At 42.0% G+C, this 21,832-nt stretch overlaps 1 protein-coding gene across 1 annotated transcript in view; it reads left to right on the top strand.

The window, feature by feature from the left end:
- The window catches only part of ARNT2 (aryl hydrocarbon receptor nuclear translocator 2), a gene marked incomplete at its 3' end in the record, with an annotated part of 101,872 nt that overhangs the window by 38,138 nt on the left and 41,902 nt on the right, over positions 1–21,832 (top strand). Inside the window, exons 4-5 of the mRNA XM_080626788.1 lie at positions 548–761; positions 2,908–3,121. Coding sequence (XP_080482914.1) covers positions 548–761; positions 2,908–3,121 — 428 coding nt within the window. The remainder of the gene's footprint in view (positions 1–547; positions 762–2,907; positions 3,122–21,832) is intronic.

Raw genomic sequence — 21,832 nt, 5'->3', positions numbered from 1 at the left:
TGCAGTCTGATCCTGCAGGCATGTTGTGTCTCCCTACAGGGGTGCAGGATGCTCCACTTGGCATTACAGGACTGGAGATGTGTGTTGTCACTGAATGGAGTTTTTTGATCCAGCTGTTGTGTTTCCTTAAAACAAGACCTTTTATAAGCAGATCCAACACCTTGAGCAAGGAAGCTGTGAGATGCATCCCAGAAAATTTGAGAGTATGGCTGGACTTGACAGTTGACAGTTCTTCACATCTTTCTATTTCTCATTTTTTTTCTCCTTAAACCAAAGGAGATTAAACCGGTTAAGAGATTAAGGCCACAAGCCAAAAGCTAGAAATAGGGGTTCTTCTCAGAGCCATGTGCAAATAATACTTATCCTTCTATGGCCTGGATTTTCTGTCTAGAAACTGAGGGATAATGGTGCTTAGTTTTGTAGAGTACTTTGCTCTCCTGGGCTGAAAACAGCAAAACAAATGTGAAGTATTAGGACTCGTTACCTCCAATTAAAATTCTTATCATGTCTGCTTTTCTGTTGGTTTGGTGTTTCTTTAAATGTTCAGGGAGAATCATAGTGAAATTGAGAGACGCAGAAGAAACAAGATGACACAGTACATCACCGAACTGTCTGATATGGTTCCCACTTGTAGCGCATTGGCTCGTAAGCCTGACAAGTTGACAATTCTTCGGATGGCTGTTTCACACATGAAATCAATGAGGGGCACTGGGAACAAATCTACTGATGGAGCTTACAAGCCTTCGTTTCTTACAGAACAGGTAGATTTTTCGCAAGTATCTGTTTTCTCTGGTTTTTGGTCTTAAGAGATGTAAGGAAACATTGAGAGGAGTAGAGTCTCAGCTTGATCCTTCACTGTTGTGTAGTAACTGGTACAAGCTATGTATTCAAGGCGTTTGTGACTGTTTGGACTTGATCTTAGCTGTATGTCAAATCTTTCTCCTAGATGTAGCAAAATGCATGTTCTTATTGAGGACTGTCCATCTGAAAAGCAAGTAATTTGCTGCTTCTCATCAACGGAAAGGAATTTTCACCCCCAGAACTGGGTTTTTCCCATCCTAACAAAGATCCTTGAATATAGGTCAGAAATTAATCTGGAAAGACCTGCCTTTTCCTCCTGGGTTTAGAGGGAGTTTAAAAACATTGTTTAGTCTTAACGCCTGAATTCCCAGCAGCTGAACTGGGCAGAGATGAATCCCATCTGTACTGGCTGAGGTTACATTTTGGATGGAAGAAGGAAGATGCACCCAGTGCTCGAAGGAAAACTGTTTAACTGAGCGCACTGGCAATTTCTACCACTTTCATTGTTTTTGAAGTCCTGTGGGTGTAATTGTGCATTTTCGTGGTCTGAAACCATTTAAGCACTTACACATGTAAGTTATGGCTAAAGGCAATACTTCCTTTTATTAGAGAAACAGCAGCTGCTGCTGACCTCTTAGTGATCACATCTCTACTTACCCTGGCTTTCCTGCAGTGTGTTTCTGGAAGGACTGTGCCATTCAGCTAGTTCTTGGTAGGGTACCCTAGTCACTTCTCATTGCAACTCTTTGGGTTTTGAATCTTGAAGAATGACAGGGTTTATCTTCATCTTTGTTAATAATGTATGCAAAACAGGTCTCATTATCCTCTGTATAGTACAGCCAGCTATGCAGTGAGGTTTTTATTTAGTCAGTACTTCTATATGCTTTCCTTAGAGTAAAGCAGAGAAGTTGACAGGCTGTTAAGTGTTTCTTGAGATGAGTTACCCATTCCTTTAGTAGAATTTACCAGACTTTGATCCTCACTTTATCAGCTAATATCTACCACTTGCACAGTAGCCATGCTGAGCTGTCTATCTTGGAATTGGACTCAGCTTGTCCAAAGCTCTCTGAGTTCCAGATGCAGTATCTTAACAAACTCTGGTGGTCACTGGAGCCACCAAGCAAAGGCTGTTCAAGCTTGTTTCCCAGGAATTGGAGTGGTACTTAGACTCCTTTCCCCTGGGAGGCTTTTAAGCTCTGTTAAGCAAAGGTGATGTTTCTGTGTGATGCATACAAACAACTGTTTACATGTGCAATACAAGGTTTTGAGTGCCTAAATCCAGTGTCTGAAAGTGAGGGAAAGAAGAACCTTGCTTTAAAGGACTGTGGTCCCCTTTTTAGAGCTCAGGTGGGGTCAGGGCACTAGTTGCTTCATCTCAGGTGGGTGTGTGGGTCTGTCAGATATCTGTCTCAGGACAGAAGTACCCAGGATGATGAGCAGCGGACTTTGTAAAGAAAACACCAAAGACAGGGTGTCTTTGCATCTCTGAGGTTTCATATTCACAGGCTGGAATAAAAAACCAAGAAGTGATACAACCTCGTGTAGTGGCTTGGGCCCACTAATGGGAGGGGAGGCTGAGGTTTCCCCGTCCCTGTTCCCACTTAATGCCTTTTATCCAGAGACTGTTTAATTTTCAAGCACAGCTCATCCGGAGGAGGGGAACGGATGACATGACACAAACCAGAATGACTTGTTGGTTTCTTTCCAATTAATTTATCCAGGACGTTTAATTAAAGGATGAGGTTGCCATATGAGTTATAGCTATTCATTTCCTCTGTTTGTACACTGAAATAACTTTTTATTTTTTAATGTTAGATGCCCATCACACAATATGTAGTGAGTTTTATTTACTTAATTTTCTTGAAGTGCATTGAAATCACCAGATGAAAGGCAATCAAGAAAAACAAAGTGTTGTTATTAAGATCAGCAGTTTATGGCTTGTTGCAAGTTTGGTTGTGGTGTTCTATTAATACTACAGTGAAAATTTCTGCCTAGGTTGTGATCAGCTACTACGATCACAAGAAAACAATATTCTTTGGCAGTGACAGATGTGTTATTTAATCCCCTTGTCTTGCTGGCATTCTAATCAAATCCTTTCTTTGGCAGGAACTGAAACATCTTATCCTGGAGGCTGCAGATGGGTTCCTGTTTGTAGTTGCCGCTGAGACGGGAAGAGTGATCTATGTATCAGATTCTGTGACTCCCGTGCTGAACCAGCCACAGTCTGAATGGTTTGGCAGCACTTTGTACGAACAGGTTCATCCAGACGATGTGGAAAAGCTGCGAGAGCAACTATGTACATCTGAAAACTCTATGACAGGTCAGATATGTCTGATGTATAGTTCTGTGTGACGGATCCCTGTAGAGTTTTTGTGATGTTCAAAATGATGGGTTTAAAAATCTGGTGAAAATGAAAGTCAGCAAGGTTACACTGCATTTTTGTGCAGGCAGTGCAATAATAGAAGTCTTCTTTTGCATGACTATATTTTGCGTCCTATTGTTTGACTTCAGTCAAACCACCTTCACATAGCTCTGCATTCAAACTCCTGGGTTGGGTAGGTTTGGAATCTGGATTGTTTTCAGGCTTGGCCTGGAAATCTAGATTGTTTTTCTTTCGTCCTCAATGAGCTTGTGACTTTACAAATATGTGTTTCTTTAGGGCAGTGTTTATTTTGAAGGGAAAAATCATACTTTAGACTTTCCCATTTTCATAAAAATTCCTTGTGGTTTGCTAACAGGAATCCTGGGGAAAAAAATCTAGTGTCTGGCAGCTGAAAATGTGGATTTTAAATACGAGGCTTGATCCTGTAGCAGTGATATAAGTTAGCTGTAAGTTGACTACCTATCATTTCACACATAAAACTAAACCATATTTCTGTGTTCAGTACAACTCTGGCTTTTACAGTTGTTCAGCCTCAAAGCTGACAGTAGGAAACTACCCTTGTCTTTAATAGGATACATGTGTGTTAGAGCTATGAGAATTAGCTAAATCCTGTTTTAACTTAAACTCGGAAAGGAGAAAACCCAACTTCTCTTTTTATTCTTCCACATCGTATATTTATAACTAAAGGAAAAAAAGCTGGGGGAAAATAAAACAAAGTCCTGATCTGTGCAAAAATCACATAATTCCTCCTTGCTTTAGTAATTCATAATTCTGACCTGGTTCGCTGGAAGTTTTGTTATGTTTCATAACTCAAAACACAGTGATCCAGTTTTGAGTGAACCTGCACACTGTTTACAGCTTCCATGTCAAAACAGTGCCAAATTCATGATTTCCTGTGGTTTAAATGTGATGCGGTTTTGGCAGAGCTTTCGTATATTCAAATTGGAAACTCAAAGCAGAATTCTGTGGTGAAAATCCAGATGAATTGAAACCAAGTGAACAGTTAGGGAAACCTGTGCAGTGCAAAACAGCTGAGTTCCATACCACAAGACTTGCAGAAGAGCACAACCTCTGTTTTTATTATGTAGCATGTAATACATTTTAATGTATGTACCATCTTCCTCCAGGTAGCCTCAGTGAACAGTCATGTTTTGACTTCCAAAAGTGCTCAGTTATGGGACTTAACCTGCTCAAACTAGAGCAGGACTAGACAATACAGAGCACTTTTTTAAAAACCAACTCTGTGTTTTTTCCAGTTTTAACTGTGTGTTTTTCTTTTTACACTGAATTCATCTGTAGCCAGTGGAAAGAGAAGTTCAAATAATAGTATTTATAATGCTAAATTTTTTCACTGCCTGAGTCTTTTGGAGTTGTCAGATTGACACAGAAAGCCTATACGTCTGCTGTATATGGGCAGCTGAATGTTTTTCCAGCCTGTTTAGAGCCAGGGTAGCCTTCTTAGCTGCACTCCTTAAGGTTCAGAGGCAGGCTGGATGTAGAAAGGTGCTTTTAAGGGACTGGAGAGTGTGTGTAGTTACAACTGTTCCAAGCAAGTACAAGTAAGAGCAGTGTGTAATTGCTCCTAACTATATGGAGCACATTGTGCAAGTTTTCCTTTACAATGTTGGTATGGTTACATATACAGTGCCATTTTTTGGCCAGCTGAACATCTCACAAGCTATAAACCAAATAAGTCTGCTTCTGAATCAAGCATAGACGTGTAGTTGTATGTACGTCATCTCTCATCAGATCATCACAGAACAGATTTTTAAGAGGTCTGCTGCAGTTTTCTAGCTTTTAAATAAATGTAGTGTAAAGCAAGTGGCATCGTAATATAGGTCCTAGTTTTTGAGTAGTGTTGGTTTAGAGCTCATAGAATTATAGAATCATTTAGGTTGGAAAAGACCTTTAAGATTATCAAGTCTAACATTTAACCCAGCACTGCCAAGTCCAGCACTAAACCATGTCCCTAAGTGCCACATGATGTAACCGGTGAAGTACATTTAGTTAGTATACTAGTAATTTTGTCAGTCTGTAGAGCATAGAATCATAGAGTCATAGAATAGTTAGGGTTGGAAAGGACCTTAAGATCATCTAGTTCCAACCCCCCTGCCATAGGCAGGGGCACGTCACACTAAACCATGTCACCCAAGGCTCTGTCCAACCTGGCCTTAAACACCACCAGGGATGGAGCATTCACAACTTCCGTGGGCAACCCATTCCAGTGCCTCACCACCCTTACAGTAAAGAATTTCTTCCTTACATCCAATCTAAACTTCCCCTGTTTACATCCCTAGCCAAGTTTAATTATAACTGGGCCTTAGCTTTCCTAACCTGGTCCCTAGCTTCCCAGACAACATCCCTGTATTCTTCCCGGGCCACCTGTCATTGCTTCCACCTTTTATAAGCCTGATTTTTTCCTTTGAATTTTCCTCAGCAGCTCCTTATCCATCCAGGGAGGTCTCCTGGCCCTCCTGAAATGTAAATAAATGTAGCATGTAGATAAAACAGAAAACTCTACTGTTGTATTAAACTTGCATTTCCTTGACCCTGTAAAGTATCATTAAATAAGAGAAGTAGTCTTCTATAAGGACTGGTCAGTCCAGTGTCAATGGCTTATAAACAACGTGCAGCAAGCAGCATCTTGCTCCTTTGAGATACCTTTTTGGCAGCAAGGTGATTTTAGAGTCCGTTCAACTAGTTACACTTTCCTTCTTGTAACACAAGCCATTTTGAGAGTAGCAGCTTTGTAACAGGTAGGAATGAAATGGAATATTGCAATGAATGTAAATATGGGTGCCTCAGTGACATTTTAAAAAGTCAAGTAGGCAGATGCACTTCATTAAGTCAGTGTTTATCAAGCCATTTGGGCAGCCCCCAAGTCTCTCTTGGCTTCTTGGCTTTCCAGAGTTATGTCTGGTGCAGAACAAAGGGCAATACAGAGCTTGAAAGAGATGCAAACTGCAAGCCAGTGAGCTGTGTTTGGTAAGTTCACTGCAGGCTTCAGGAAAAGCCTCATCTTTTAGTAACTCTGGCTGTTGAGATAGGATCTGCCTGGGGAAGAGAATTGCAGGTGGAAGTGTAATGATCTGTTACAATTTTTAATTTCGCTCTCTTCCTCGTCTTCTCAGGGTACATTTTCTCAACCCTATAGTCTCCTCCTTCAGCCCTTGAGCTGGGGAGGCAATGACAAAGGAGAAACTTCACTTGCTTCGTGTTAGGTCAGAGCAACATCTTTTGGTTATATTTGCTTGTCCTGTTACAAGCACTCATCGTTAGTGCTGCATTGCTGGGGTTTTCCCAGCACCTCTTAGCAATCCTGCTACCCAGGAAGCTGCTCCAGACCCTGAGGACTTGGGAGGCTGCCACTGCCAGAGGGGCGCGACAGAGAACAAGCTGGCGGAGAAATCAGGCTCCCTCTCACATTTCTGCTCCCAGGAATAAGACTGGACTGGAGCTGTGGTTACATGAGCATTTCTTTGGCAGTCACATCAGCTTATGCAATCATCACCTCATCTCACCCTCTCCTCATTTGGCATTTACGTGGTACTACAATGAGTCACATCAAGGGGGCTGACCCAGCCAAAAGCTAAGCTAAGTAAAAAGAACCTGGGGTTTGGTAGAGACAGCTCTTTGGCCCACCTTGTCATAGGGTTGCTTAAACTCTTGTGGTAGCACCACAGAGAAGCAGGAAGTGAATATTTAAGAGTAAGGAGAGGACAGGATTTAGGAGCAGTAAAAGTATATGCCAAATTGAAGTGGCTGTTTAACTATGGCTTGTACCATGTAGTGTGTTTGGGGAGTTAATTGCTTGCTCTATTTTTAACTTCTAGGATATCGGGAAGGATGGATAGCTTATATTCCATTTTATATCCTCAGAGATTTCATTCCCTGGAAATGGAACAATTGTCTGCTTGTTTATTATGCATTAATTGCTAACACATTGTAGCAAGAGGAAAGCTGAACTGTGAAGTATATGTATGGTTTGAAATGTTCTGGAAAAGACAGCAGCTGAGACTTGGGAGAAACAAATAGTGCTCCCAAGAAGTCTTGACATGTGTCATAGGCATGAATAACCAGAATGGGGCTAATACTGAGAATAGTAATTTATTTTCCCTCTTTGTTGCTGGAAATCTGCAGATGGGACAACAACCTCAAATATGGATGAAGACCACATCCCACAGTAGGATCCATTAGCAAACACCTATTTGCCCTTAGGGTGCACTGATGAAACCTGATGGATGTTGGGTTCAGATGCAGGTTCAGGGCTGGAAGATGTGAAGGGCTGAATAAAGCATAGCATGGTGGAATCGTGATGCAAGCAAGAGCCTCTAAGCAGCTGCAGACAACAACTCTAATGGTACAGAGAATGGGCAGGACCGAGATTTAAGTGCAAAGAAAAACAGCTTTTGAAGAGCACCTCCACTAGATTTACTTTCAAAAAAATGGCTGAACAAGTACTGGAGTAAACTGGCCTTCCACTAAAATACAGTGTTTGAAAACACTTTGTGAGACTGATTTCTATTAATCTAATTCTCCATAAGCAGTTCATGAAAGAGGAGAATGAGGAATGTAGGTACCTCTGTATGGTTGCTTGGAAATATTCCAGTGATTCCATGACGTGTCTCAGATACGCTTGTCAAGGCTGTGAAGTCCCTGTTCCTGCAGCCAGCATCTCCAGCTGATGCAAATGGGAAACACCCAAGTTTATTATATTAAGTTCTGAGCTCTGATCAGCACAGCACATAGTAATCCAGCTAAAATGTCTCCCTTCAGCCTCACTCTCTCTAGCTTAGGCAAGGCAGCAAGCAGCATATGTAATCCCATCTGTGGCACAAAGATGCCTCAGGACATTGAGGTTCAGAAGAAGACCTTGCAGACTGTTTCAGCTGAGCAGTTAAGGGATACTGAAACTGTGGATCTGTGACTGCAAGAAAATGATGAGAACCAGAACCTTTACTGCTTTCAGTTTCAAGTGATTTAAAAATGATTAAGTCAATTTACTTGCTAACTGAAAAGATTGAGGTTACTTCTGGACAGAACTTGTATGCCAAGTTTAATCTTGGCATGATATTTTATTGCCATATTTTGTAAGTACAAAAAAGTAGAACTTTATGATGGAAATGATGACTGACCACAGCACAAGTTCAGCTGATAGGTACTTTTTTAAAAGAAAAGACCTTTGTATGACAATTCTCTGTGGTTTGTGAATATTATGGAAACATCATTTCATGTTATATAAGCAGACAGCTGGATTGGGGAACCTGTCTCACGGAAACGTCAAATACTACATAGTCTTACAGTGATGGTTTCAGCATATGCGGTTTTCTGTCCAACTGCAAAGCTTTGTTACCAAGCACAGGTTGTAGAAACAGCCACAAAATCTACAAATTATCTGTAAAAATAAGAAAAATTATATTCAACTCAAAAGAGGGCAGTACCAGAGACCAGTGGAGAAGCATCCCACAGCACTTCACAGATGGGAAGTGCTCAACAAACAGTAAATAACCATGTGAAAGAAGATTAGGAATAACTTCTCTCTACAACAGATACTTGTCCTGAAAATTCAGCACAGGATTTCTTTTTGTGCTGTGAGCTGTCTTATACTTCCATGTCAGTTTTCCAAATCTAAATTATGCATGATTTTTCTTAAAAGAAAGGGGGTTCTTCTCACACAGCCAGCCACATGAGTGCAAATGGTCAGTTTTGAACCCTCCTTTCAGTGAATGATTTAGGACTTCAGCTGATGTGGAGAAGAGCTGGATGAGACTCCTGTTTGGCTTCATGAGCAAAGTCCACTGAAGAAATTCAAAGACTAATTTGAGGCATGAGCAGAAACTCAGTCCTGGCAAATATAATTCTGTTATGCCTTAAAATCAACATCAGTAACTGTAAAACTTGTGTCTAATGAAAAAGTAGTATGTTATTAAAACAATTAATGCGATGACTTCTGCACTGTATTAGCAAACCAGGGACGTTCTCCTCATCAATTTAGAAGTTGTATCAGCCTATTTATAAGAAAAAAAAAAGGGGGGGGGAGGGGCTAAACATGTATTTTGGGTACTGGTGCCAAAAATTTTATATCAAAAATACATTATCAGATGCTCTGTCTTTCTGCATCTTTTGTAGAAATTAAGATACATGTCAAAGATGGATGCTTTTCTACCCAGACTTCTTAACTCTCCTTTTGTTTGGAGAAGTGTGTCCTTGCTGAGACAGTTTACAGAACAAGCAGCTGTAGTAAAGCTCCTTTGGGAGAGTTTGTTCTCTAGCCTTCGATTCTGAAGAGCACATTTGTAAGAGGCTTTATGCATTGGAAAGGTACTCTGTGTGTAAAGGGCTGTTTTAACTGACAGCGCTTGATTTCTTTATTTATTTACTTCTGTCTGTGAATTCCTTTAAGTACATGAACCCTAAAGAACTATCTGTCTCTGAAACGTGCCCAGCCCAGCAGCTTAGGAAGTCAGAGTACAGAGAATTAAAACCAGATCTCAGTATTTTAGATTTTAACATCTTAGCCCAGGATGATTGGCCTAGTAAGACTGTTAGTCTCTAGGCAGGTAAGAATGAGTTGTATAACTTCTTGTTTATAGAAAGAGTTCATGGCTACTTGTGCTTTTCATCCCAGGGTGAAACAGTGGTTCATCATCTGTTTTCACTGAACGTCCAAACTGTAGCATGAAGATGAATGAGCAGCCAGTAAACAACACACAGCAAAACAGGGAGGATGCGGAGGAGAGGAAATTTCCATATACATAATGCGAGATGTCCTGAAATCTTTTATGTCTCTGCAGGACTGTCTGAAAATTTGTTTTTTGGGATTTTCCACCCATGCGCACACACTTACGCACACACACCCCACTTTATTCCTCAGGAGGGTGGAGGCTGGAGACAGCTGTGCCAGGATTGTTGCACCTGCGATGGAAGAGAACAGAGATGTTATTGAAAACAAGCTTTGACACTGAGGTTGCCCTGAAAAAGAGGGGACAATTCTTCAAATGTGCTGCCATGTATAGAGTATATATGAGTGATTCATGCCAACAGAGCATTTGAAGTTTCTGTCTGGTTTTACTATAGAAAAATCCATTTTTTTTTTTGCAAGGTATCTTTTCCTATTTTAAGTGTGAAATCTTGGAAGAGATTTATTGCCGACAATTGCCAAATCACCATGTGATACCTGTTTTTCAGCAAAGTTATGTTGTACCACCGGCATTGCAGTAAGCAAAGGGGATGTTTGAGGTGTAAGACTTTCTGTACACACCAGCCCCATTGCCGTGCCATTGTTTCAGAGAAAAAAAATCTGCCTGTGTTCTTGTGGACTCATAGCAGACGGACAGCCTTTGCACTTGGTCAGTGCCAAGCATAGGAATTATGTTTTTTTCAGCTTTAGGCTGTTCAGTGGGTGGGGTTTTTATGTGTAGGATGAAGGAAGTGAATGTTCTGCTCCCTGTAGCCCCAAAAGACAGGCCTGGCAGGCGGGGAGGGGGAGTTGCTATTTATGTTAAGGATAGGCTGGAGAGTATGGAACTCTGTCTGGGGACGGTTGAGCAGTCGACAGAGTTTGTGGGTCAGGGTTAAAGGGAGAACAGCTATGGGGGACATTACTGTGGGGATCTGTTACAGACCGCCTGATCAAGAGGAATCTGTGGATGAAGTGCTCTATAGGCAGATAGGAACAGCCTCACACTCGCAGGCCCTTGTTCTCATGGGGGACTTCAACCACCCTGACATCTGTTGGAGTGAAGGTACGGCCTGGCACAAGCAATCCAGGAGGTTCCTCGATTGTGTGGAAGACAACTTCCTTCTGCAAGTAATAGAGGAGCCGACAAGGAGAGGTGCCGTGTTTGATCTCATGCTCACCAACAGGGAAGGGCTGGTTGGAAATGTGATGCTCCAGGGCAGCCTTGGTTGCAGCGACCACGAGATGGTTGAATTCGAGATGCTCGGGACAGTGAGAAGAGCATGCAGCAAGCTCACTGCCCTGGACTTCAAGAAAGCAGACTTTGGCCTCTTCAGGAACCTGCTTAGTAAGGTTCCATGGGATACAGCCCTAGAGGGCAGGGGGGCCCAAGACTGTTGGTTGTTATTCAAGGATCACCTGCTCCAAGCTCAGGAGTGTTGCATCCCAACTAGAAGGAAGTGCAGCAGGAGGGCCAGGAGACCTCCTTGGATGGATCAGGAGCTGTTCAGGAAAATTCAAAGGAAAAAAGACGCTTATAGAAGGTGGAAGCAGGGACAGGAGGCCTGGGAAGAATCCAGGGATGTTGTCCGGGAAGCTAGGGACCAGGTGAGGAAGGCTAAGGCCCAGTTAGAATTGAACTTGGCTAGGGATGTTAAGGATAGCAGGAAGGGATTCTATAGGTACGTAGCGAATAAAAGACAGACTAGGGACAACGTAGGCCCCCTTTGGAAGATATCGGGAGAACTGGCTACCCAGGATTTGGAGAAGGCTGAGGTTCTTAATGACTTCTTTGCCTCGGTCTTCACTGGCAAAGTCTCTGACTGCACCACCCAAGTCTTGGAAGGCGGACGCAGGGGCTGTAAGAATGAAGACCCTAGGCCCACTGTAGGAGAGGATCTGGTTCGAGACCATCTTAAAAACCTAAACGTACACAAGTCCATGGGACCTGACGAAATCCATCCGCGGGTCCTGAAGGAGCTGGCGAATGAAGTTGCTAAGCCACTGGCCATCATATTTGAAAAATCATGGCAGTCAGGTGAAGTTCCCGAAAACTGGAAAAAGGGAAATATAACCCCCATTTTCAAGAAGGGAAAAATGGATGACCCAGGGAATTACAGACCAGTCAGTCTCACCTCTGTGCCTGGCAAAATCTTGGAGCAGATTCTCCTGGAAGGCATGCTAAGGCACATGAAAAACAAGGAGGTGCTTGGTGACAGCCAGCATGGCTTCACTAAGGGGAAATCCTGCTTGACCAATTTAGTGGCCTTCTATGATGGGGCTACGAAACTGATGGACAGGGGCAGAGCACTTGATGTCATCTACCTGGATTTGTGCAAAGCGTTCGACACTGTCCCACACAACATCCTTGCCTCTAAATTGGAGAGACATCAATTTGATGGGTGGACCACTCGGTGGATAAAGAACTGGCTGGATGGCCGCACGCAAAGAGTTGTGGTCAATGGCTCGATGTCTGGCTGGAGGCCAGTAATGAGTGGTGTCCTCAGGGATCGGTGTTGGGACTGGTCTTGTCAACATCTTTGTCGGTGACATGGACAGTGGGATTGAATGCACCCTCAGCAAGTTTGCCGATGACACCAAGCTGTGTGGTTCGGTTGATATGCCGGAGGGAAGGGATGCCATCCAGAGGGACCTCAACACGCTTGTGAGGTGGGCTGATGCCAGCCTTATGAAGTTTAACCATGACAAGTGCAAGGTCCTACACCTGGGTCAGAGCAATCCCAGGCACAGCTACAGGTTGGGCAGAGAAGAGATTCAGAGCAGCCCTGCAGAGAAGGACTTGGGGGTGTTGGTCGATGAGAAAATGAACATGAGCCGGCTTCAGTGTGCGCTCGCAGCCCAGAAAGCCAACCGTATCCTGGGCTGCATCAAAAGTAGCGTGACCAGCAGGTCAGAGGAGGTGATCCTGCTCCTCTACTGTGCTCTTGTGAGACCTCACTTGAAGTATTGTGTGCAGTTCTGGTGCCCTCAACATACAAAGGACATGGAACTTTTGGAACAAGTCCAGAGGAGGGCCACGAGGATGATCAGGGGACTTGGAGCACCTCCCGTATGAAAATAGGCTGAGAAAGTTTGGACTGTTCAGCCTGGAGAAGAGAAGGCTGCGTGGAGACCTCATAGCAGCCTTCCAGTATCTGAAGAGGGCCTACAAGGATGCTGGGGAGGGACTCTTTATCAGGGACTGTAGTGACAGGACAAGGGGTAATGGGTTAAAACTTAAAAAGGGGAAGTTTAGATTGGATATAAGGAAGAAATTCTTTACTGTGAGGGTGGTGAGGCACTGGAATGGGTTGCCCAGGGAGGTTGTTAATGCTCCATCCTTGGTGGTGTTCAAGGCCAGGTTGGATGAGGCCTTGGGTGACATGGTTTAGTGTGGGATGTCCCTGCCCATGGCAGGGGGGTTGGAACTAGATGATCTCAAGGTCTTTTCCAACCCTAACTATTCTATGATTCTATGATTCTGTTTGCAAGCAAATGAATTAGTGCAGTAGATGCTTAGGAACAGGAAACAAGCTGTATGGCACCTACATCGTGGCTTAGAAGTGATGTGCAAAGCCTCTGTGTCTTCAGCTTCTCTTCTGTCATCAGCTGGTTCGATCAAGCACAGTTTGCCAACTTCATGTGACAAAATAGAAAGCTTAAGTGGGTGAGTGAGAGCCATCTGAGTTTGAATGTGCTGGGCTCTCAGGAAGGAAAACAAAGTTTTAAATTTTCTGTGTGTTAAATGACACATATGAGACTTAATGTTTCCTTTGCAAGTGGATCACCATATTTTTCAATTGAAGCAAATGAAACAAATCATTCCTTCAGTTGTGGCTGTGTGACCAGTGACTGTAGTCCCATGATCTTACAGAGGGGATGCAGAGGGTAGAATTTGGCTTTTTGTTCTTTATCTGTAAAGAAGAGGACCTTAAAGCCTTGAAGCACCATTCCTGCCCTTTGACACACTGGACAATATCACAAAAAATAAGAAAAACCCAGTCTGCTCTCTTAAAATAGGTACTTCTAAATGATCATACTTTAAATGTACATTTAATCTCTCTAACTGATTCCAAGAAAATTTTGTTTTGCTTTGGTCTCTAGGGCTGGTTTTGGGGGGAAAAAAATCCCCTATGTTGGGAGAAGCCCAGCTCCTACACAGGCACACTGAGCCAGTGGTCTGTCTCCCTGCTGCTGAGACAGTCCATTTGGGTGGATAGGACTCGAAGGAAAACTAGTGAGAATAAGTTGCATTTTTTTAATTATAATAGTGTTTTAAAAAGGTCAGTACATGTTTTTACCAAAATAAGGAAGCAACTTCAGTTTAGTACTTTGAGAAAGACTTATTACACCTGGTTAACATAGGGAGTGCTTTTAGGGTGAATTTTCAAGTGCTTGGGCATGCATGTGCAAGTGGATTTTGCGGTTGTTATTTCTCTTCAGTCCTCACCTAGAGTTTTCTCACTTGGAAACTGCCATGTACTTAGGTCTGTTATCACAGATGTTTGACTGGATCATTTTCAGTTGCTGTGTTTCAAGTATGGTGGGTTTTTTTTGACTTTCAATATTTATTCAGCCTGCTGTGTTTTGTTAAACATGGTGACATGGTGATATATATGGAGTGAAATGATTTTCTTGATATTTAAAAAAATACGAGTTTTTCACAAATACCTGACCAACTTCTTTGGTTAACATATTGCCAGTAAAGCAGTTCGATCCTGCCTCTTGGAGCCTTTGCCGCTGGCCCTGCTTGCAACCCTCTGTAGATCTCAGGTGCTTCACTACTTTGATGGGAACTCCACAGATGCAGGGAGGGTGCAATATTAGCCTTAACATCTGCGCTGTGGAGAACTAGCTTATTTTAAATGAACTAAAAGAGTAGCCTATGAAAACAGCCAGAGAACGTACTTGGGCTTTTTGTTCTCCTCCCTCTCTCTTGCTTTTTCTGTGTTTAAATCTAATTCTGTCCCCAGCAAAATATCTCACAAGGTCATCTTGCAGTCATCATTTCCTCTAATGGACTGTTCCGTGGTGTGTCACCAGCTCATGTGGAACAGACCACAGCCAAATTTTTGAACCAGATCATACTGGTATTTACTAATAAAGCATATATCCCAGTTATTTGAGTTTGATAATGAAGTACAAGTAATACAGAATGCTAGGAGCCGAAGCTTTTTGGCAGAAGTGTTTTTCAGTAAATCTTCCCGCTGAGCATTCAAGTGAAACACATAAGTTAATTTAAAAGCTACTTACAGCCTTTATGTATTGATTTATTATGCAGTTGTGAACAGTAAAAGAATAAATTACTTATTTCAGAGTTATTTTGGATGGCTGTCCTGTCATGGGAATCTCTGCTGCTGGTGCTTTGGAGTAACTTTCTGGGGTTTTCCATCCTTTTTTCTAATTACAGAAAGTCTGCTCTGTCTTTTCAGGAGCTCTTTGAATCTTGGATCACTGGCAGGCCTTAGTATGATCATTTTCCCCAGCTCAGGCTTTCCTTCAGATATATCTGATGATTGTAACAGAAATGCTACCCCAACTGTCTAGCTAATGGAACCATGAACTTGGTGATACTCGTCTAGTGACTGATCCTGAAAGTACCTGGGGAGATCAGAAAGAGGCTGAGTCAGGACTTAACGCAAACCTATAGCAACATGAAGCTTCTGCTGCTGAAGTTTAAATGGACATTGCAAGACTGAAAAAGGAGAGAAGCACTGCCGCACTTTACAGATAGGGAACTGGAAATGAAGATAGATGCTGTTGTATTTATGTCTAGGGAAAGCTTACACATCTTGTATGGGCTTCTATAAGCTATTTTATTTAGCATGCTGAATGTTTCCCATACATAAGATAACCATTGTTGAGAGTTCAAAATACATTTAGTCCTTCAAATGTTTTTGGTTTGTGTTACAACTTAACTTTGAACATGTGCTTTGAATTATTTGCTTGGGTTTTTATGTCCAGTTTTTCCAGGCCCATCAGTGAAGAGAGTTGCATGTGATCTGTAACACTATCCCTTCAGATAGTCCCTTAAAATTAACTCAGGAGCAAGGCTCAAAAGCCCACATAGTTTCCTTTTTAATTTAATTATAATGATGCATATTTGTCCAACACTGTAGAGAATGACACGATGCAGACTGGTTAGTCAAACATGAAGACAGGCACAGCAGAAACCTTTTGGCCTCATGAGCTTTTATAAGAACAAGTTGTATTAAGCAAATGGCTGTGTAATGTGAGGGGGTTCTTATTGAAAAACAAGCCTGGGTGAGAAAGCTTTTCAGTGCCCCTTCTGTGGGTGAGTGTCTCCAGTTGATAAGTAGGGGACAGAGAGAGATTTAAAAATAGCTACATTTCAATTGCATTACTTCTCTTTTATTTTTATTAACTTTGGTGTTGATTCAATCTACTCTTCATTCTATTGTAGGAGTGTCATAACTTGAATCTAAATGCTTATACAATGCCTTTTGCAACTAGATGATGTAAGCCTTGACATATTTAGAGAGGTTCAAATAGTTCCCCTGAGAAGCTAGGCTAGTGAGGAGAGTGAGCTTTGATGGTTTGTATTTATAATCATAGAATTATAGAATGGTTTGAGTTGAAGGGACCTTAAAGCTCATCTAGTCCCAACCCCTTGCCGTGGGCAGGGACACCTTCCACTAGACCAGGTTGCTCAAAGACACATCCAACCTGGCCTTGAGCACTGCCAGGGATGGAGCAGCTGCAGCTTCTCTGGGCATCTGGTTCCAGTACCTCACCAGCCTCAAAGGGAAGAATATCTTCCTAGTATCTAATCTAAATCTGCCCTCTTTCAATTTAAAGTAATTTCTTTTCCTTATTTAGGCTAATTGTTTACATGAGCTTGGGCCCTGTTTCTAGCTGCATCTCCGCTGCTGGCTGACCACAGGCTAGAGAAATCATTCCTTTGGGCTTCACTGTCCTCATCCTTAAAATAGGAGTAAAGGTGTGGATCTCCTCTGAATGTTGCTTTAATGTCTGCCAACAACAAGTACCTGCTTGGAGCCAGTCATTTATTTTGTATATTGGTGTATTTGTTTATCAGCACATTAGCAATGCTCTGTAATGTAGTGGAGCGTGCAGTGAGGTACGGATAAGGTGCTGCTTCCTGCTGCATGATAAGACAAGCACAAGAGAGCAGTGAGGCCCCAGCCTGTGAGAGCTAAAGCAGTCTCGTAACATTTGGGTGGAAGACGCTGCCAGCTTTGGAGCGAAAGTGATTTCATTTTATCCCTGCATCCCATAAGTTTCTTGGTTGATACATGCAGTATAATGACAGCCGGGAAGCCCTCTGTTGTCCTGAAGTTTGTTCCAGGCTTCTTGAGGCTGACTGATTTTACAGCTGTATTGTATTCTCAAGGGATATTATTATACCAGTGTCCCATGGCTTCATTCTTCTGGAGAAGTTGGGCCAGGGCACAAAATCCTGTACACAGAGGACAGAGGTATAACTATTAGCTTGCTGTACAGCCTTGCTGGTAAGGTGCAGTCTTCTGTGGGGAGATCCTGTCATCTCTGTACAGTCAGACCAGTTGGGAAGCAAGGCTGCAAAGTATGCATGGGGAGACCTTGTTCCCACCCACAGGGCTTCTTCAAAGTCCTACTAACCCGCTCTTCAAAAGATTTGATAGGATTCTGATTTTAATATCAGGGAAGATTTAGATCACATCAACTGCCTCCACATGATCAGGAGCATGTTCCCCCTCATCAATGTCCTGAGCTTTTGACTGAAGTTGTGATTGTGGTCCATAAAGGCTGTGATACCAGCAAAGGATGACCTGTGCTACCAGACACCTTCCAGTCAGAAACCAGGGGCTCCTGCACCCACAGTCTGGAGAACAGACCCTTTCCACATGTGAATTAAAACTATAGATACATCACTAACAGCGCAGCTACAATAGTTATTTTGCATGAATTCAAGTATGAAAGAGAAGAGCCTGCTGCCTGTTATGAGCCCATCTGCTCTGCATCATCGTGAGCCCTGGCAGCAGTCCCATGTGGCGGTGCTGTGTCTGATGCTGGGGAAGGCAAAAGTATTGGGAGTGCCAGTGCCTGCACACAGGGGTTATTTGTCAGTGAGCAGGAGGGTTGGTGAATGAGTTAAGCATCACGAGTTAGACAGCTTGTTCTGTAAAAACAACCTCATCAGGCTCATTCTTTCTAGAACTGTACATTTTTCATGGTCTCTTGATGTGTTTTAAATGTTAACTAGAATTGGTGTCCCTTTTTGTCAGAGATTTAAAAGACTGTTAAATGCTCAGCAAATATGAAGTAGTGGTGTTAAAATAAACAACAGGTTGGCAGGCATTGCCTATGAGAGCTGCACTGTAACCTCCAATGTGAGTAAGAAGCCTTCTATAAAGTCAGCGCTGGTTTTGGGTGCACAGTGTAACTAGTGCCAGTCGTGTTTCTGCCATTAGTTTATATACTAAAGCATGGTGTTAAGCCCACCTATGTTTTGAGCATTCAGGCTATTCTTACCACTCATGTGTTTGCTTTCTCTTCAGTGAGGTGCCAGAAAGAGACGGTTTTTGTGTGTTTTATTAGGATTGTGTTGTTTGGTGCATTTACCCTGCATAGTTCCTGTCGTTGGTGGTGTGATGGCGAAGGGATGCTCTGTTTTTAGAGGATACTTGGATGAGCAGCTATTTGTGTGCAGTTGCTTTTGGTCTCACCAACCCTACAGTAGACACCTTGTCATTATAAATGGGCAGGTACTTGAGCTTTCGGGACAGGGAGTATGTATGTGGTAGATGTGTCTATGCTTTTATGAACATTATTTTTATTTAAATAATAAACCCTAGAATGCTGAGAGAAGAGCTGTGTGACCATGATTATTTTTTATGTGTATATTGTTTTATTTGCATGTTGAGAGCTGCTTCTGCTTTATATAAATGTGAGTTCCTGGAAGGAGAGCCTTCAAATACTGTGTTTGCATTGGAGTTTTGGTTCTTCATGTGTTCCTGGATCTTCTGATATTTTAGGGGTTTTTTACATCCACAGGGTGGATGTATATTTGTTGAACTTACTAGAATTTAAAGCACTTGCTGAGCTGTATTAAGCATGAGATGACAATTGTAAGGGTACACATTTTTAATGGGTTTTATATTCTTTTAATTGTTGAATTCATGCAGAATAACTGCTTTGCTCTGGCATGAGCTTATGAAGGCTAATGTAATACAAATTGATCAAATTAAGGTTGCTTAATCTTCTTATTGAAGACATGTTGTTTATGTGTTCATAATGCATCCATTGTTTTCAAGAGGAGCTCTGGCAGCTAAATACCTCGGTTGGTGTAAAGCTATAGTTGGTGTGTATGAATAAACTGATAAATGAAAAATTAAAGAAGAGTTACACTTTGTTTTCTGGAAGTTCATTGATTATCCCAAGCAGTGATCTCTATCTTATCTTATCTTTAGCTGAGAACACACATCTTTAAGCTGATCTCTGCCACTAATTTCTAAGGACTTAATGTACTAATAGAGAGCATCACCACAGAAGGCCTTTGTTCTCTGGCTCTTCAGTTTGAGGGCCAGCTTACATCTGGAGCAGTGTCCAGAAGCATCAGTGCCTTGACCATCACTTTGCTTTTATTTTTAATTATTTTTTCTTGTTTTCCTGCATCCCTGTCTTGCTTTTTCCGGTTTTTAATAGTAAGATAAAGATGGTTTTAGTTTTCATAAGGATTTTTGGGTGCAGTATTCCTGTGTTCTGTTTGTCTTCCATGAGTATCCTGTGGAGTATTTTTGATGAGCACAAAATCATCTTTTGTTATCTTGTCCAAATGAAACTCAGTTTATGCTTTATTTTATTTTGCCTGGAAAGAAATATGTAGACAATCTGGTGGCTGAGAATAATTATTAAATACTTCACTTGTTCTTTGTAAGACAAGACACTCTCATCTACAGCACAAAACTTGCTGAGCTGCTAAGGTATTGAGGGCAAGGTGAGACTCCATATATTAATGAAGACTGTTTCCTTATCAGGTCCAAGATTCTGTACAAGACAGCTGTCCTACTGATGAGATAGAGGGAAGTAGAAAATTGTATCATGTGCTTTGCCAACAGTATTTTTATGTGCATGAGGCCAAAACAAATTTCTTCAGATCTTTATAAGCAGGCAGTAGTCTTCTGTTATAAGAGAGGGTATTTCCATGCTGCAAACTGGATGTGAATACTATATGATTGTTTCTAGAGACAGTAATTTCAACTTGAACTGAAATTTTTACAGAAAAATGCCTCTATGTAACAAGCCTTCTTTCTAATTAGATACTGCAGGATTCTTAGGACCTGGAAATCCAGCAGAGAAAGCATTTGTGGTAGAATTAGATGTCAAAGCTTATTTTGAATCTGCCAGAAAAAGAAATAGCAAAGAACTGCATAACAAAGGACAGACTGTGTTTGATTACCAGGCTATAAACCTTAGCGTGCAGTGCTTAAACATGGAGGAACAAATTTTCTACAAGGCTGGTGCTATTGTGTGAAGATGGATTTGAGCCAAACTCCCAGATTTGAAACCCCAGGAAGTTCAGTAGGCTGAGACCAATCTTTGGCTTAGGTTCATCTCAAACGTTGCAAGCACAGCAAAGGTATTGAGCATTCACAGTAGCAACCAGAGATCCAAAAGGGGAAGGTTTGTGCATAATTCCATCACTATTTACACATGCAAGAGGCGTATCAGTGCCAATATGACTATTTGTCCCCTTGATCATTTTGTTTGAGAGCATCTTTGAAAATCTGCTGCAGCATAACACAAAGGGAAAGTTTCTGGCATGTATCCTAAGTACTTGAATCTGTTACCTACTAATCTCTTTAGGGGGAAGAGCTTTATATGGCTTCTCTAATTTTACATCAGTAATGAATCACTTGAAGACTGGCCTCACCTCGGTGGTCCCCTCTGACAGGCCTTTCTTATAACAACACCTGACATCAGGTTCCTGGGTTGAATGGTGGATTCCTGCTCAGAGAACAACTGGTTTATTAGAGGTTTAAACAATACTGCCTTCTGGATGGGGACTCTAGTTGGTAGATTTCCACACGTTATCAATTATACCCAGACCAACCGGAGAGATTTATGTGCTGATTTTAATGAGCGTTGTGCTCGTTTATTTGCTTTCTCTCCTGCAGCACAGTAAACTCTGGCTCCCTCTGAGTTGTGCAGCTGCTGAAAATGGTAATAAGACAGAGGTGTTGGTCACAGCAGTGCTATATTGCAGATACTCATCCTGCACTTGCTGTATCTGAGGGTTGTGTCTGTAGCTGGAGGGGGGAAAAGTTTAACATGAAAATGAACTACATGCAATTACCAGTTTATGGGGAAGCTCATAAGGGAATCCAGCTGACGGTGGCACTGGGTTGTTAAAACTGTTCTCCTGAAGAAACTAAAAGAAATGTGCACTATTCAGTTAGCAGAAATTGTCAGAGCATCCTAGAATATTTCCTATTCATAAGAATATAATGGCCAAATTTAATATCACATATACTTTGTATGTGTTTCCTCTGGAGAAATCTAAATGAACGTTTATCACCCACATAGTAGCACCAGCATAAAAGGTACAGGAATACACAGAGATACAACTATTTTATGTTTCTGTGACAGAGCCATCATCAGAGTATGCAGCCTCCTTGAACTGAGCTGTTTGAATGACACTTGAGTTGTGATTTATGCCAGTTTGCTTGACTGCAATGTGCTTCTTGCTCAGGTCCATCTCGTGAGCAGCTGCAGGGATTTGGAGTTGATACTAAATCAGGTAGAAGATGATTTTGCAATTCCCTTCTGGCAGAAGCAGGGTGGTGTGGGTCCATTCCCTCCTCAGGGTCTAGGTGGAATGGTGAGGAGCCTGGGGAGAAATGTCTGTGACTTTTGTCTTGAGACCAGGTGAAACTGTATTGTCACAGCAAAAAGAAGTCATGACAAATAACTGTGGTATCGCTCCAGCTTGTCCTGACTTCACT

The sequence above is a fragment of the Psittacula echo genome (assembly GCF_963264785.1).
Source record: "Psittacula echo genome assembly, chromosome: 10".
NCBI lineage: Eukaryota > Metazoa > Chordata > Aves > Psittaciformes > Psittacidae > Psittacula > Psittacula echo.
Note: the sequence above shows the minus strand (reverse complement) of the source record. Positions and strands in the feature narration are given on the sequence as shown.